Below are 18,087 nucleotides of genomic sequence, written 5' to 3'. Positions count from 1 at the left end.
TGGAACAGAAGAACCGTTCAGCTGAGCCCAGTCAACTCACAGGACTGGAAAACGGGAAACCAGTTTTGTTTTAAGCCAATAAGTTTTGAGGTACTGTGTTACATAGCAAGTCAACTGAAACATTAGCAAATGTCTAAGTTGATGAAAGTAAGAAACAGTGCAGAGATGGAGCAGGCTGATGTTAGCTCACAAGAGCAAACTGTTCAATTTTCAGGAATTTTCTGAGTCAATTATTAAATATTAAATTATATTAACTTAGGTAGAAATAAATTATATTTTTTAAAAGGTAATACTCAAAACATATCATTTTTTAAACTATTTTAATCCATTTTACTATTATCCATGCTCTTGAGGTTGTGTCTATTTTATCTGTCTGGTGATCATACTATATAATAGTGTGCTACTGCTCATCTCTCTCCAACTCTGCATTCAATGACATCACATTCATAGCTTGAAATTGGCCATAGTAGGAGTATTTATACCACAGAAATTGCCAAATTCTACAAACCAGAGTTTTTTGTCCAGACAGCCAGTTGTTAAATGTATCTGCATATCACTGGTACTCTCCCTAGAAGGGCTTAAATAATAGCAATAATAATAGCTAGGAGACGACTTCTATGTGTCAGCTGCTGTTCTAAATTCTTCACAACTCTATGGGGTTGGCACTATTATTGTCCTGATTTTACGGATGAAGAAATCAAGGCACAGAGAAGTTAAATACTTTGCCCAAGATTATAGTACTAGTAAGCTTTAGAGCCAATGTACTTAGGCATTCTGGGTACCATGCCTTTACACATAGACTGCCCACATTTTCCAAACCACTAGTCAGGGTACAAGATCTAATAAGTGCAATGTACTTGGGGGGAATACAGGGCAGAATATTTCAAATTAGGACTCTATGTTCACAGTACTTATGACTTACAGGTTTTAATTTTATGCAAAATTTTAATTTTATGCAAAATTCAAATAGGAGCTTCTATAGGATTAAAAAATAAAAGCAAGCAAGACCAAAGAAGAAACTGTGTAATAACGAAGTGAAAAGTGGTTACCTATGCCAACCCGCACCTGTCCACATCTGCTTCCTCGCACAGAATTCTCTGAAGGGTCAAGCAGATAGAACCAGCTTCCAGGCCACTACTTCACCAACAAAGACAACACCCTTCTAAGGTCTATAGGTGAAAGAGCCCGCCCCACTGTGCATCTCTATCTTACCTTTCTCTTTCCTCCCGTGGATAGTTGCTTGCAGTAGTTTTCAAAGCCATCTATATAATGAAAGTAACAAAAATACTTAGGGAGAGGGGAGGGATGAACAGGTGGAGCACATAGGATTTTTACGGCAATGAAAATGTTACCAAGTCAGGTGGGGCTGCTTGCTGCTTGAAAAAATCAATACTCGCAGAATTTGGTAGAAAGGAAAGTTGCCTTTAATCAGAATGCTGGCAATCTGGGGAGACGGTGGACTTGATGTCCCCCAAAAACCACCTCCAAAGATTCTGCTCTGCCATGAAAGTGGTCATCCTCACACGGCTCTGTGGCCTCTCTCCACACACTGCCCAGAGCGGGCAGGAAGGATGCCACGCTGCCCTAGAATACTTTAGTGGACAATAAATGCTTACCCCAATCAGTCAGTCTGCCTTCCTCCCTTACAGCAATTGGAGGCATTTTACTCATGGTTTACTGGCATCCTGTCACACGTGATTGATCGTCTGTCCTCGGAGCCCACAAATGTTATTAGGAGCCTGTGAATCAAGAATAGTTATTCAGTCCTATGGGAGATATTCCCAGCATTCTCTGACTCCACAGCCCTCTGCCCAGGGAGGCCTTTGGAATAGGCCACTACCTGCAGAGCATAATTTGGAAGGTTTAAGCTTCCCTATAGAAGCTTCCTGAGCTGGCTTATACCAGTGCCTACAATGACACACTTAGATATTAATTTCTCTGGCATAATGTTTGCATATAATTTTTTATTTTTATTTTATTTTTATTTTTTTTTATTTTTGACTTTTAAATGTCTGCATATAATTTTTTAAAACCCAACTGCCAAAAATAGGGGAATTATTAAATTATGCTGCATCCATAAGATGGGATATTATGCAGTTGCAGCTAAGGCAGAGGTGGCTCTAGGCTGTCCTTGCTTCTTAGGACAGCTTTGGACGAGATAGAGATCAAGAATTCTAAGTCCTCCTCCTCTCCTGGCCACGCATAAGGGCTGTAAAGATGAGAAACTTGCAATCACTGCCCACTCTGCCATGGAAGAGGGAGCTTCACCCTCTGGTCTCCTCCTTCCTTTAGTTTGGAGGAGGCCTTTTAGAAACCCTAGTTTATGTGAGTTGTTTCTCACTGTATGTGGGACTGATCTTGCTGCCTGTCAAGATCAACATCACATTTTCCCCTCTGCTTTGATACTGTACCATTTCAACTGTAGGTGCCAAATCCTTTTGATTCCACATGAAATACTACCCTTGGTTGCTTTCATGTATGTTTTATGAGAACGCCTAGGCATGAATATTTATTTAAGCAACTTGGAGCACAACCCTTTGATTTTCCTTTTCTGTTCTGATTCATGTTTAATGGGTGGGGGACGTGCACTATGTCATAGTTCACCTGTAATGGCTTTGGCCTCCTCACCCCTTTCCTTACAGGGCCAAATAGTTGTCTAGGAAACGGAAAACATTGCCTGGGTTTGTGTCAGTTAGCAGCATGACACACATTTCTGTTTTAGTGATGAAACAGAACTCTTTCCTGTGCAATGTCGGCTTTCCTACACAATATGTCAATGGACCCTTGTCATCCAACTGTTGCCTGTTTGGATTCCTTCCACGGTGACTGACTTGGTCAACCTTTCATCCATATTAATAGTTTCTATGCATTCAAAGACATGTTCAAGAGAATGAAAAAACAAGACAAAGACTAGAAGAAAATATTTGCAAAACATAAACATGATAAAAGGCCTATATCCAGAACATATACAGAATCCTCAAAACTCAATAATAAGAAAACAACCCAATTATAAATCGGGCAAAAGATTTGAGCAGATATATGCAGAAGGCAAATAATCCCATGAAAAGATACTGAACATCATTCGTCATTCCAGAAATGGAAATTAAAATCACCATGAAAGGGACTTCCCTGGTGGTCCAGTGGTTAAGACTCCGAGCTTCCACTGCAGGGGGTGTGGGTTCAATCCCTGGTCGGGGAACTAGGATCCCACACAAAATAAACTTACCATGAAGTACCACAACACTCCTAGAACGGCTGTAATGACAAAGACTCATCATAGATGTGGAGTATCTGAAACTATCCTACACTATCCAGTATTGGTGGTATGTAAAATGACAATTACTTTGAAAATGACTGATACTTTCTTAAAAAGTTAAACCTACACTTACCATATGGCCCAGCCATTCCACATCTAGGAATTTACTCACCAGAAATGAAAACATATATTTATACAAAGACTTGAACAGGAATGTCCATAACAGCTTTCTTTGTAATAGCCAAACACTGGAAACAATCCGAATGTTCATCAACAGCTGAATATACCACTGATTGTGGTATATCAATACCATGGAATACTACTCAGCAATAAAAACATATACACCACTGATGTACCCAACAACATAGTTGACTCTCAAAATAATTATGCTGAATGAAAGAAACCAGATCAGAAAAAAAAAAAAGAGTACCTAGTTTAACACCCATTTGTATAAATTTCTAGAAAATATTAACTAATCTAAGAGGCAGAAAGCAGATCAGTGGTTGCTCATGGACAAGGTGGGGTAGGGATAAAAAGAGATTGCAGAGAGGCAGAAGGAAAATTTTGGAGGTGATGGATATATTCATTATCTTGATTATGGTCATGGTTTCACAGGAATATATTTATGTCAAAACTTATAAGATTATACACTTTAAATATGTACAGTTTATTAAATGCGAATTATACCTCAATAAAGCTGAAAAATATCTATGTATAGTATGCATCAGTTATTGACTACGTAATGATCCAAGAAGGAACTAGAAAATGGTCTACCAACTTGGGTTACTAAATTGGGAGATTAGGGACTTCCCTGGTGGTCCAGTGGTTAAGACTCTGCGCTTCAAATGCAGGGGGTGCAGATTCGATCGCTGGTCGGGGAACTAAGATCCCACATGCCACGTGGTGCGGCCAAAAAAGAAAAAAAGAAAAGAGAAAAAATTGGGAGGTTGGCAGCCATGGGTGCACATCTCTTCGGTTGCCAGCCTGACCTTCAGATCTGGTCCAACTAAATCCAAAGGTAAGTGAAAAGTGGGTGTCCAGAAGATCTGTGACATGGACACCTCTTTACCAGTGTATCTGAAATTAGATAGGATGGTCACATAGGCTGTGACAACCCACACAAGCTGAGCTGCAGGCAGGTTAAACCAGAGTAGCTAAGGAAATCATTCAGCAGATCTGTCTCTGCTACTGATAAACAGTTGTATGGTTACCTGTGTGAGACACAAATATGGGAAATAACCTGTTTCAAGTTAGGTGCCCTTAAGCTTAACACCTTAAATATCCTGACTAATAATGCAAACATTCATACATACAGTTTATTACCATCTCAAGTCCAATAAATAAAAATATTTTTAAAAATAAATAAATAAATAAATAAATAAAAATCTCCTCTGCAAAGGGTTACTAAGAGCTGTCTCTCAGGGCCACCCCTTGATAACAATATAAAAAGTTTAAAAATCCACACTGCTGGGCTTCCCTGGTGGCGCAGTGGTTGAGAATCTGCCTGCCAATGCAGGGGACACGGGTTCGAGCCCTGGTCTGGGAAGATCCCACATGCCGCGCAGCAACTGGGCCCATGAGCCACAATTACTGAGCCTGCGCGTCTGGAGCCTGTGCTCCGCAACGAGAGGCCGCAATAGTGAGAGGCCCGCGCACCGCGATGAAGAGTGGCCCCCGCTTGCCGCAACTGGAGAAAGCCCTCGCACAGAAACGAAGACCCAACACAGCCATAAATAAATAAATAAATATTAGAAAAAAAAAGAAATCCACACTGCTAAATTTTTGTGAGCGTTTTGTATTTCTGCTAGAGTTTGCGCTTTTTAAATATCATGGTCATATAATTTTGTAAAAAGTCATTTTTCTACCTGTAGTGGGTTGAACGGTGGACCCCGGAAATGTATACCCAGGGCGTATTGCCCAGAACGTGTGAATGTTACCTTATTTGGAAAATGGGTCTTTGCAGGTGTAAGTAAGTTAAGGATCTTGAAATGAGGAGAGTATCCTAGATTATCCAGGTGGGCCCTAAATCCAAGGACAGGTGTTCTTATAAGAGAAAAGCAAAGGGAGATTTGAGACAGAGATTAGAGGAAAAGACAAGGCTTGGTGAAGATGCAGGCAGAGAATGGAGTGATGTGGTCCCATGCCAAGGAAGCCAGCAACGACCAGAAGCTGGAAGAGGCAAAGTAATCTTCCCTAGGGCCTCTGGAGTGACCTGCCAACACTTTGATTCAGACTCTGGCCTCCAGAACTGTGAGAGAATAAATTTCTGGTGTTTTAGCCACCAAGTTTGTGGCACAAAGCCTCAGCAAACCAATACACTACCTCATAAAGCACTAAAGATGAAGATGACAGTATTAGCAATGTTGTAGGTTTGCTATGAGGATTAAACAACTTAAATGAGTTAATAGTCCTAAAGCACTTAGAAGAGTGTTTGATGCCTAGTAAGCACTATACAAGTTCTAAGTAAATATTTACCAAAAAGAATTTCTCTGGCGTCAACGCAACTGGTTGTTGATGACATTGCTTTACTGGTGCAGGACTGGTGGATCCGACGCCATAATACTGGAGCTTCTTGTTAGACTACGGAGTTAAAACAACATTCATGACGATGATGAAAAGGTCAAGAAGAGTGGACTCCATCAAGGTTCTTTTTGAACCCGAATGTTCTATAAAAGGAACCCTTCAATTCTCAATGCATTTGGGTCCTTGCTTCTCTATTAGTTGTCTTACAACTCCTCAATCCCTAAACGCAACGTGAAACGGGATCTGGGGGCCCTGGGGAAAAGTCACTTTTATTGCTTCCGTTGAAAGCCTAAAACCCAGCGAGGCCCCCAGAAAGCAGAATTCCCAAGCCGATTCCGCGCGCCAGGTTACACCTGCAGAAAACTACGATTCCCAGAAGGTTTTGGGGGGTTGGGTGGGGAGAACGCACCGCGAAAGGGGGCGGAGTCTAAGGGAGACGGTCGTAGGCCGATTCCATTGTCCAGAGCGGGAGGGGTCGCCTGGGCGGGGTTTAGCGCCGTCCGATCGGCGGCCTGCGCGCGCTTGGTACGGTCGGCGAGGATCCGGGCGGCCGCGGCCGGCGCTCAAGTTTCCCGGGCAGGAAGCGCGGGGCCTGCCGGAAAGGCGCTGGTACCGTTGTCCGCTGGACCGGCGGCGGTCTCGCGTGGACTGCGACATGCAGAGCATAAACCTGGGCAACAAGGAGAGCGGCAAGATATGGCACCGCAAACCATCCCCGGCCACTCGGGACGGGTAAAAGGCTGCGGCGGGAGGCGCGCGCTGTGGAAGCGGATGGCCGCCGGCGAGGGGCGAGTCCGCGGCTTTGGCGAGGCGTTTGAGGGGCTGTTGGGAAGGATCTCGGGAAGGGGTGCGGGGGTCGGATGGAGGTTCGGGTCCTGGCTCTGATCCTGCCCCGATACCTGGGTTGGGTGACCTCCAGAAACCCAGGTGCCCTGAGTTTCATGATCCTTAGAGACCCCCCCTCCCTGTACTGGGGACGGGGTCTCATTAGGTCAACGTGGAGCGGGAGGGCCTGATTTATGCCAGGGAATTTGAGTTTCTGATGAGTACCAGGACTGCCTGCCTTAATTAACACAGAATCCCTGTAGTATTCCTGGCACGCAGTAGATGCTCAGTAAATATTCGTTAGTTATTCCAGCTGGGAAAGAACTCAGGAGGAGGAACTGATGCGGGAGGAGGAGAGCAATGCACTTCTCCCCCTTCCAAATGCCGCAGTTTATCCATCCTTGAATCATTGTTTGTATTCAGGCAAGCATTCGCTCATCGACTATTTGATGAGCATTTACTATGTGCCAAGCTTGTAAGCGCTGAGGGACAGCTGTAGACCAAAACAAACTTCTGGTTCTCTTGGAGTTTACGTATTAACGTGTATGGTGGTGATAGTGGTGGAGGAAGGGGTTACGGTTTACAAGGTAGGGCACTCTTTCTAGTAAGGCTAGCGTTGCTGCTGCTTTTTTTTTTTTTTTTCATAAACTTTATTTCTTTAGGACAGTTTTAGGTTCACAGCAAAATTGAGAGGAAGGTACAGAGATTTCCCATATACCCCCTGTCCCCACACATGCCTAGCCTCCCCTTTATTAATATTCCTCACCAGATATTTGTTGCAGTTGATGAACCTGCATGAAGACATCATTATTACCCAAATTCCACAGTTAACATTAAGATTCAGTCTTGGTGTTCTACATTCTGTAGGTTTGGACAAATGTATAATGACTCATCCACCATTACAGTCTCGTACAAAGTATTTTCACTGCCCTAAAAATTGCTGTTGCCCTGCCCATTCATCCCTCCCTCCCCAACTCTTCTTTTCATTCAGTTCCCAGGTATCTGTCCTGTTTGAGGCTCTTGTGTGACTTTAATGGAAGCCTTTGTCCCAAAGTGGTGCCATCTTGGTTCCAGTTGCTGCACACAGATTAATCTTATTGCTTCTAATTCCTTAGGATTCCATGGACTTTGCTGCCTCACTTGCACTCATATTTCAGTGTGTTTCTTGTTCTTGTAATTTTTCTGTTGATCTTTGCTTGCTCCTCAACAAATCAGTAGACTTTGAGTGCCAACTACACATCCCCAAAGCACACTGCTACACACTGTACCGTTAGTTTCTTTGGTTTCTGGTTGCTATCAGTCCCCTAACAATACTGCCGTCCCATCAACTCCATTGAATAAACATTTTATATAGAATAGGGGTACTTCAGTAGAGATTTTCATTTCCAAATTTGGAGTTTATGTAAATAGCACCCCTACTTCTCATGTTCTCTAAATGTTGTAAAAGTTAAGCCAACCCACAATAATTCTCTCTCTTGCTATTATAAAATATCTAGATATACATGCAAGATTCAAACAATGAAAGAAATGAGTTTGTGTGCAAATACCCTCATTTGTTTCTTCCACTAAAACATAGCTTTCTTTCTGTTCAATAAAACCCGTTGTTATGGTGTTGAGAGAAGCAAGGAGCACTGACTGTGGAGTCAGATGGACTTTAGTTGAAGTAAATGTCCACTCACTAGCTCTGTGACCTTGGGCAAGTTAATTTCTTAGGCTGTAAGTGAAGATAATCATACTTAACAGCAAGATTGTCTTAGGGAATTAGTGTCTCATGCATCTTGGTGTTCAGTAAATATTTGATGTTTTTACTATGTTTAGGGACTGAGGAACTCTGTCAGGCAAATTGTGAGCAATTGAAAAGCTGTTCTAAAATAAATATTTGCATGTGTGATTTATATGAAAAATCAGAAGGACAGAATTTTGCTATTAAATGTGATTATATCATGATGATAGGGTTATAATCAAATTATTAGTGTTTTTCTGTATTTTCCGTATTTTGAACAGTGATCATGTAATTTTGCAATCCAGATACATAATAAATGTTACAGAAAAAAGACTGGAGGGAAAAGTCATTTGCTTGGTCTGAGTTTAATTGCCAGGGAACATTTTGATGTTGTTACTTACTATTTCAATACATTTATTCCCCCCATTTCCCTTTGGGAATGTCAAACAAAAACCAGAGCTGGACAGTAGTTAAAGTAAACACAGACTGTATTCAGGACTGTTGCAATAGAGGAAACAAGACCTCAGGGTAGAACTGGGCTCAGTTCCGAATACAGCCTGGGCAAGTGGGAAGCTATAGTCAAGGAGAAGGGTGGGGGTCGGTGGATGGAAAATTACTAAGAGAAAACATCTGGGGTTAAGGGAGTTCTGGCTAAATCTACCTCACAGGATTCCTGCTGAAGACAGGCCCAGGTGATCAGACATCACTTGGGAGATGGGGGAGGATGAGGAACCCATCAGATGTCAAGGACAGTAGTATTGAGGGTAGGGGGTTCTGATTAAACTGACTAAGCAGCATTCTTGCTAAAATTAGATTTTACAAGGGAGTGCACAGAAGGGCCTAGGAGAAGGTTTGGTAGCCTGACTAAAGTTTGGTCAAGCCAAGAATCTTTGTCAGGGACTAGATAAAAATAATTACTGTTTCACCCAATGAGTCTGAAAGCCTTATTTTTAGATAAGCTATAGAAAATGTTTGATATACTTAATTCAATGTAGTGTTTTTTAAATGAAGTGATAATGAGGCAGATGTTTCTAATGTTAAAATTCAAATTCGTAGAAAGTCAATTAAGATTAAAAATTTCATGATTTGAAAACTTGTTGCAGGAGAGAATGGGATTTTTCTGGTCTTCGTGACCCAAATATAAACACATATATTATTTTAAAGAGTTAGTTAATTTGTGCTACAAGTTTTATAACAGTTTTCTTTTCAGCAGATACATGGTACATGATCTTCCTCTCGAAAAATAATCGCTTTAGACAAATGTACCTGAAAATAAAACTCATGTACACTTGGAACATTCTGTAATGACAAAAAAAAAAATCTCATTAGGATATCTTAAAATTAGGATATTGAATTGAAATTTTTCTTACATATGGTAGCTTGTGATTTATATAAAACTCACTACTTTTCACTAATTACTTCATTGTTTTTATCATGGGTCTGTTGCTTGATGTAACAATTCAATTACTCAATCAAAAATACATTTTCTTATCATATCCTGTTGTCTATGACTTAATCACAGTTTATAAATCTCTTCATGTGTGTGTTTATATTTTTTAGTGTCTGTCTTTACTACTAAACTGAAAGCTTCCTGAGGGCAGGGCCCCTGTCTAGCAACTACTCTTAGCTCCTGGCTTGTTCAGTGTCTGACACCCTGGGTTTTCAGGTATCTGATAAATACATGAATGGTAGCTACTTTGACAATAGCTTCCTGGACAGTTTTCAGAAATCCTTGTAGGGTTGCTTCTAGGAGAGGCAGAGGAACAGCAGCAGGAGGAGAGGGAAGATGGAGTAGGCAGAAAACTTCAACATTAGTGCGGCCTACTACAAAATCCATAGTTTTCATGACAACAAGTAATGCTTGACATAAAATTTAATGGGTTTTGTTTTTGTTTTTTTGACAGAATTATAGTGAACATCATTCACAACACTTCTGACTACCTGCCCAAAGTTTTACGGTTTTTGAATGTGGCTTTTGATAGCTCAGGTGATTCTTTAATTGCTGGGGACCATCAAGGAAATATCTATGTTTTTGACTTGTATGGAAACAGGTGAGCAGATACTTTGGATATTTACCAAGTAATTAATCCCTTGACTATTTTAGTACCTGCTATTAATTATTCATTCAGAAAGATTTATTAAGTTCTTACTGTATTTCAGGCACTTTGTAAAACTCTGTCCTAAGTGTTGGTAGAGTAACGTGAGAAAGAATAGAAAGATAAAATAGTTAGATTTTTTTTTTTTTCAGAGAATTAAAGTTCTGGTTTTAACAGCATCTCTAGTAGCTTTTTTTCCCTTAAATTTAAAATTTTATTATTGCTAATTTATCAGTTAATGTCTGTCAGTTGTTTAGAAAGAACACAGTTTCCTTTGTACATTATTGTCAGTATACTAGATCTAGGAGTTTTAAAGAATTGATCTTCACTCTTCCTCGTCTTCTCTTCCTTTGCCGAACAATTAGTGAAAAAGCAATTACTTGGGATTGATTAAGGCAGGCATCTGTGCAGTGAGAGTGAGTGGGTGGGAGGAAAAACTGTGTTAGCCCAGCCAGAGAGTCAGAATGTGTCTGCCTGGGGGCAGGGCAATCATGGGAAAGAGGGGAGGTTTGGTCAAATGAATAAATAGACTGAGGATGATGGGGGCCAGATTCCTCACTATTGGAAAGGGGAGTTACAAACATGGAAAGGGAGGAAACTCGACTGAACCCTGTGGAACTGGATTGTAATTGGGTATATCTGTGTGAACTCCTGGTTTTGAGCTTATATAGACAGACATAGAAATGAACAGAGGTGTGTGTATGAGAAAGTGAATGAATTATATGTACATATATTTCCTAGCTTTGTCCACTCATAGGACCTGGGAGCAATAACACTGCAGTAGTAATGAATATACCTAGTGGCCAGTTCTTTTCTAAATATCACTCTCTGTTACAAGAAATCAGGGATCCTTGCAGAAATAGCCAGTTTCAGGATGGAGGCAGGGAGAGTACAAGATAAGCCTGGAACACCTTGTAGCCAGAAAGAAGGACTTGTTCAGAGAATGATGGGGATGTGTCAAAAAGACATAAACGTCAGCTTGAAGGAGCTGTCTCTGGGCAGATTGGAGACAATTTGCGTTTCAGAATAAATGATAGTGATGGGTCATAACCCACTGAATAAAATAGAAATTTGTGAATTCATGCTGTAATCAACAAACAGATAGTTTAATGAGAATGGATATTTGCATAGTCGCAAAGTACCTCCCCACAAAATATTTATTAATTAAAGAGGAAAAAAAGAGTAATTTTACAGTGAAGAAACCTGACAAACACCACCTTATCAAATGATTAAAATTAAATTAACCAGTAGTGGGACAAATCAAAGTTTGTGTGCCACCTTATAGGGTGCAGTGATAACACAGTGTTGCTTCTCTGATAGTCCTGCCTACCAAAGACAGGTAACCTGAGTCTAATCAGTAGAATCAGCAGGCAAAGCTGAATGAAGGGCATTGTAGAACAAGACTGGCCTGTGATCTTCATAAGGGTCAAGGTCATGAAAGTTGTGGAAAGACTGAAGACTATTCCAGATGGAGGGAGCCTAGACACCTGGCAAGTCAAGGCTTGGACCTGGACTGGTCCCTTTGCTGTAAAGGACATTATTAGGACAATGGGCAAAACTGGGGTCTGGGGATTAGATGGTAGTAATATATAAATGTAATTTTCTAATTTTGATGGTTATATCATGATTATATAGGAGAATTTCCTTGTCTGTAGGAAACGTGATCTCAGTAACTTACTCTCAAATAGTTCAGGGAAAGAAAAGGTCATATATGATTTATCTATCTGCGATTTACTAGGTAGAAATCTGTAAATCATTGTTTCTACTCCTTACCAAAAAAATAATGGTCACAGTTTTCCCACCCTTTATTCTCGCTAACCTACCCAGCCAGTTCCCAGTCTTAAATCAATACACCTGTCTCTTCTTTGCTCCCACTAAAGAAAATAACAGACTAAACAAAATAAAAATAATTGTTGATTGACTCCATTACAGAGTAATGAACTTCAGCATCAGTGATGCTAGTACTTCATTTGCTTATATCTATTGTCATTTACTTTTCCCATTCTTCTCTGAATATTCCAAACTTTTACCAATTTCCGTGATTCCGTATGTTCAGACTCTACTCTGATTCTGACTGCCTAGCCTCCTAATTCATGAGAAAATAGACGCCCTCAAGCTTCCCTTTCTTCTCCCCCATCACAACCTCAAATATATCTGTAAGTTCAACCATCCATAACTCCTTGCCACTTCATTTGTAGAAATAGGTGATCCTAATGTCTTCCAGCGCTAATCTCTATCTTCTATGGCCGCCCTTGGGACTTTGCACCATGAGTATTCCTCTCTTTTATTCTGTCCACTGTCCCTTTTCTCTCTGTAAATATTCACATCTGGACAGAGGTGTAAGTGGCGTAGCTGTGGCGTAGCTGTGACTTGAAATCAGGCCTGTCTGATCCTAAAGCCCACTGCAGTGGGCTTCCTCTTCCTAATCGCCTAATCCAGTGGTCTCTTTTCAATTCTGTTTGGGCATCTGTCCCTGGCCAGCTTCCTTCCATATTCTAGGTATTCTCTTTAATAATCTTACCACCATCAAGCCTCAGACTTCAGCTGCCACGTAACATTGTTAACTCAGACCTGCTTCTGCCACCCACTGAGGAGCTTCTAGGTTGGCCTGTCTAATGCGGTGACTACTAGCTGCATGGAGCTCTTTAGCCCCTGAGAGGTGGCTAGTCCAAACTGAGATGGGTTTTGAAGACTTACTCTGAAAAAAAAAAATGTAAAATATCTCTAACAGTTTTTTATTAATGAAATGTTAAAACGATAATATTTTAGATACACAGTGAATTAAGTTAAATATGTTAAGATTAATTTCATATGTTTCTTTTTACTTTTTTTATGTGGCTCCTAGAAAATTTTAAATTATGCATGTGGCCTGCATTCCATTTCTTTTGGACAGCACGGCTCTAAATGCTTTTCAAGGGCCTTAAACGCTACATGTTTAAAACCAGAATGATTATTTCCTACCCCCACGTGTGTTCCTCTTTTGCCTAAGCCTGAAAACTTCATTTTTTGGTAAATGAAACTCTGGCTAGGTGCCAAGTACTCTGCTAAGCACTTAACATACATTATTTCATCTAATCATCAGATATTATTTCATTTAACTGTCACAACAACCTTATGAGACATCTTTAATTATCTTCATTTCACGTGTGAGGAATTCCTGATTCCTCCCTCTTCACCCCGCGTTCCATGCATCACCAGGCCTTTCTCCACTTGACCTCTGACACCTCTCCTGTTCGTCATTTCCATTTTATACCCGTAACTCTGGTTGAGAGTCTCTGTAGTAGCTTTCTTAGTCATCTCTTCTTGTCCCCCTGTCCATTTGCCATCTCTGCCAGGATCCTCTTCCTGAAAGGCATGCCTGACCATGATTCTGCTGTGCTCAAAAATTCTTTATGGCTTCCCATTCTGTGTAAGTAAAATCCAAACTCCTTTCCATAGCAGGTAGCACTCTTCGTAATCTGTTTTTGTTCTGCCAAAATGGGAGCTCATTTTTCTGGGTTTCATTTTCTTCATCTCTAAGGACTTCTCCATTGTGAAATTTTTACAATTATTGGAAGAGTTTCTGATACTAACGCAGTCATCTCTTCATAGGTTTAATCTTGTTCAGCGAACATCGCAAGCTTGCACAGCTCTGGCCTTTAATCTTCATAGGAAGTCTGAATTCCTTGTGGCGTTAGCTGATTATTCTATTAAATGTTTCGATACAGGTAAGAAGTCCTGTTTCTCTTTTGAAGCAGAGTGAAATGTAGACAGAAATACTGCAAGGAGTTGGCTGATCTGTATAGTCTGAGGGATCAGACCCCACCCGATGACCCTCACTTCAGACACTAGCCACAGGTTTGGGGGTCCCAGGGCCATCCTCACATCAGATCAACAGACTACAAACTCAGGGTTCCCCACAACTACCCTCAGGTTTGGGAGTTCACTAGAATGACTCACAGAATTCAGGGAAGCACTATGCTGATGGTTATAGTTTTGATGTAGCGAAAGGATACAAATTAAAACTAGCCAAAGGAAGAGACGCATAGGGTGGAATCTGGGAGGCTCACAAAAGAGACGCTTCCATTGTCCCCAGGGACACATTACCCTCCCAGCATCCATGTGTGGCCATCCGCACCGAGTATTGCCACACCGGGAAGTTCACCCAGGCTCTGACTTCCAGAGTTTTTATTGACACTCCATAACATAGGCATGATTGGATTATTGCCCACTTGATTAAACTCCATGTCCAGCCCTCCTCTTCTCTGGAGGTTGGGTTGACATCATGTGGCCGAAAGCCCCAACCTTCCAGTCACTCACATGGTTGGTCTTTCTGGTGTGGGCAGTCCCCACTCTGAGGTTCTCTCCTTAGCATAAGCCATCTGCTGTTGTCCAGGGACCTACCACAAATAACAAAGACACTCCTACCACTGGAGTAATTCCAAGGGTTTAGAGGTTGCCTCCTTGGAACCTGGACAAAGGCCATACCTCTCTTTGAAGGCCAAATTCCTTACTACACAGGTACAAGAATAAACACTTTTTAAATATAACCTATGTATTTTATACCACATTATATATATATATTTTTTTTTTTAATTTTATTTTTTTATTTATTTACTTATGGCTGTGTTGGGTCTTCGTTTCTGTGCGAGGGCTTTCTCCAGTTGCGGAGAGCGGGGGCCACTCTTCATCGCGGTGCGCGGGCCTCTCACTATCGCGGCCTCTCTCGTTGCGGAGCACAGTCTCCAGACGCGCAGGCTCTGTAATTGTGGCTCACGGGCCTAGTTGCTCCGCGGCATGTGGGATCTTCCCAGACCAGGGCTCGAACCCGTGTCCCCTGCATTGGCAGGCAGACTCTCAACCACTGTGCCACCACGGAAGCCCTATACCACATTATATTTTTTAATAGAGAACTTAGAGTTCTGTAAACTGAACTTATTATTAAGAAAAAAAAAATCTCAACTGCATTGTTTTTTCTTGTTATTAATGTAACCTATGTATAATAATATCTAGAAAAATTATAAATAATAATAAGAATGGTAGTAATAGTGATAGCTAACACTTATATAGTGTTTACTCCTTGCCAGGTACTGTTCTATGATTTTATACATATTAATTAATTTTACTCATCATACTAACCGACAAAGATGGATACTCTTGTTATGCCCATTTTGCAGATGAGGAGATTGAGGCACAGAAGTAACTTGACTAAGTGCCCACAGCTTGGTAAGCGGTGGAGCCAGGATTCCTAATCTCGGAGTCAAGCTTCAGGGTCCCTGGTCTTAATCACTAGTACCCTCTCACCGCACATGCAGGAAGAAAAGGCAGTCATCCTGCAGTAATGCCCAGAGACATAGTCAGTGTTTTTATAACAGGGACTGATCTTTCCAATCTGTTTTCTATGCATATACCTTTTTTACACTCTAACAAATATATGATCATCCTATTGTTTGGTGGAATCACTTCCTTACCACATGAAAATTTTATATATTTAAGATCAGTACTTAGTAATCATACTCTATAAATGTTTGCAATACCATAATTATTTAGCCTATTACCTATTGATGGACTTTAAACTGTTTCCAATTTTTGATATTACAAACACTGCTGTCACTGAAGTTCTGAAAAACTAAGTCTTTAAACTCCTGTGTGATTGGTTTCCTCGGATTTTATCCATTCTCTCTTCCTCTCGTCTTAGTTTTATCTTTTTATAGTGTCTTCTGTCTTAGAGAAACCCCTGTTAGCCAAGCCCCTTCCTCAGATGCCGTCTCTGCTTCCCCAACTACCTCCCTTTCTTTGCTGCCAAATCCTGCTTCTTCACAGCATCCAGTGATGGATTCTGACGCTTAGTCCCCCCATCCAGGCTTCCAAGACTGCTGTCTCCAAGGTCTTTAGTAACCTCTGATTGTGTAAATCCTCTTTATCCTTTTCATTTTGTTTCTCCATAGCTTTTAACACTTTGGGTTACTTCAAGAGTCTTAGTTTTCTACTGTTACCTCTCTTGGTTCTACTTTTCCGACTCTTTCTTTTCTGGGTTCTTTTAGTGGTTCCTAGACTTTTGGGCATTTGACCCAATTAAAAAGAAAAAGTAGAGGAACCAATATAGGTTGTCAACTTTTAATTTTGCTGATTGACGTTGGAAAAGAAACAATATAACTTCATTTCATAAAACAAGGGATTTTTTTTTAAACATAGAAGGATACAATAGATTAAAAAGTAGTACTTTAAACTTAACTTTATGAAAAACTCATTACGTTATCCTTTTCTCATTTCACTGAAGGCCAATGAAAAATTGATCATTGAGTAATGCCAGACTTCAGACTGGTGTTTGGAAACCACTCCTCCCTTCCCAAGGGTTTATCTGTTCCTCTATCTTCAGTTTTGACCTACTCTGTGTCTTAATGTTTCCCAGATTTACATCTTGCTTTCTGACTGTTCTCCCCACTTGCATCTTTCTGGAGGAAAAAAATCAGACCATAAAAGTATACCATGCCTATTATAGAAAACTTGGAGACACAGAAAAACGTAAAGAGAAAGTAAAAATCACTGTAATTTTATTACCCATTGACAATTATTATGAAGAGTTTTTGGTGTTTTCTCTACCAGACTGTTTTCTCTGCTTGTGTGTCTCACACACACACGTACACACACCAAATCAATTTTAAAAATCAAATTTGTTACCTCTTCTCACACTGCTAAGTCTGTCCCTCCTTGTGTATTTATGTCAGGTAGTAGAATTACCACCTGCTTATGGAACTAAACCAGAGCCACTGGAGTCTCAACTCCTCTTCTGTCTCAACACATCCATTTAATCACTGAGTCCTTTGATATTTCTTTTGTAGCTCTTGAGTTTGTTCCTTTCTCCATTGCCACATTCTTAGTATAGACCCTCCTTATCTCCTGCCTGGGTTATTACAGCAACAGATAAACTAGTCATTTTGTAATCTCTTCCTCCTTTCTAGTATATCCACCATATCTTCAAAGTGCTTTCTGAAACAGACCAGATATGGTATTCTTCCGCGTAAAACTATTTCAAGAGAAAGCCCAGACTCCATCACGTCACATTCAAGGCTGTTCTTAAACCCCCTTTCGGCCTCCTCCCCTCCAACCTCGGTGTTACACATGTTACTAACATGTCCTACGGTGCACTTCATCAACCAGCCACCGGCTTCCATTCTTTGTAGATGTTAACGGAGATGGAGGGACCGCATATAATCCCTAGCCATCAGCTGAATCAGTTCTCAGATGAAATACAGGGTTTGACCTGTATAACTCTTTTCCTTTTTCCCCCAGTCACCAGGGAGCTAGTCAGCTGGATGCGAGGACATGAATCATCGGTGTTCTCGATCTCTGTGCACGCATCCGGGAGATACGCCATCACTACTTCTTCTGATACAGCACAGCTATGGGACTTGGATACCTTCCAAAGAAAAAGAAAGCTGAATATTCTCCAGTCTGTGGGTATACAAAAGGTCAGTGAAGGGGGACACATCTTGGTCTGTTGTGCTTCTCAGGCTAGTTTCTTTTTTTTTTTTTTTTAATTTTTATTTATTTATTTATTTATGGCTGTGTTGGGTCTTCGTTTCTGTGCGAGGGCTTTCTCTAGTTGTGGCAAGCGGGGACCACTCTTCATCGCGGTGCGCGGGCCTCTCACTATCGCGGGCTCTCTTGTTGCGGAGCACAGG

At 40.9% G+C, this 18,087-nt stretch overlaps 1 protein-coding gene across 6 annotated transcripts in view; it reads left to right on the top strand.

The window, feature by feature from the left end:
- The first annotated feature begins 4,251 nt into the window (after nucleotides 1–4,251).
- TBC1D31 (TBC1 domain family member 31) overlaps nucleotides 4,252–18,087 on the top strand; it is a 66,577-nt gene continuing 52,741 nt past the window's right edge. For 2 of the 6 annotated variants that reach the window (XM_036830918.1, XM_036830917.1), the window contains exons 1-5: nucleotides 4,252–4,256; nucleotides 6,319–6,511; nucleotides 10,232–10,378; nucleotides 14,015–14,130; nucleotides 17,696–17,874. In XM_036830918.1, the coding sequence (XP_036686813.1) occupies nucleotides 6,435–6,511; nucleotides 10,232–10,378; nucleotides 14,015–14,130; nucleotides 17,696–17,874 (519 nt within the window). In that variant the 5' untranslated portion in view covers nucleotides 4,252–4,256; nucleotides 6,319–6,434. Of the gene's footprint in view, nucleotides 4,257–6,318; nucleotides 6,512–10,231; nucleotides 10,379–14,014; nucleotides 14,131–17,695; nucleotides 17,875–18,087 lie in introns of those variants that run through there. The other 4 variants (XM_036830922.1, XM_036830920.1, XM_036830919.1 and 1 more) reach the window with 3 other exon arrangements.

The sequence above is a fragment of the Balaenoptera musculus genome, chromosome 17 (genome assembly GCF_009873245.2).
Source record: "Balaenoptera musculus isolate JJ_BM4_2016_0621 chromosome 17, mBalMus1.pri.v3, whole genome shotgun sequence".
NCBI lineage: Eukaryota > Metazoa > Chordata > Mammalia > Artiodactyla > Balaenopteridae > Balaenoptera > Balaenoptera musculus.
Note: the sequence above shows the minus strand (reverse complement) of the source record. Positions and strands in the feature narration are given on the sequence as shown.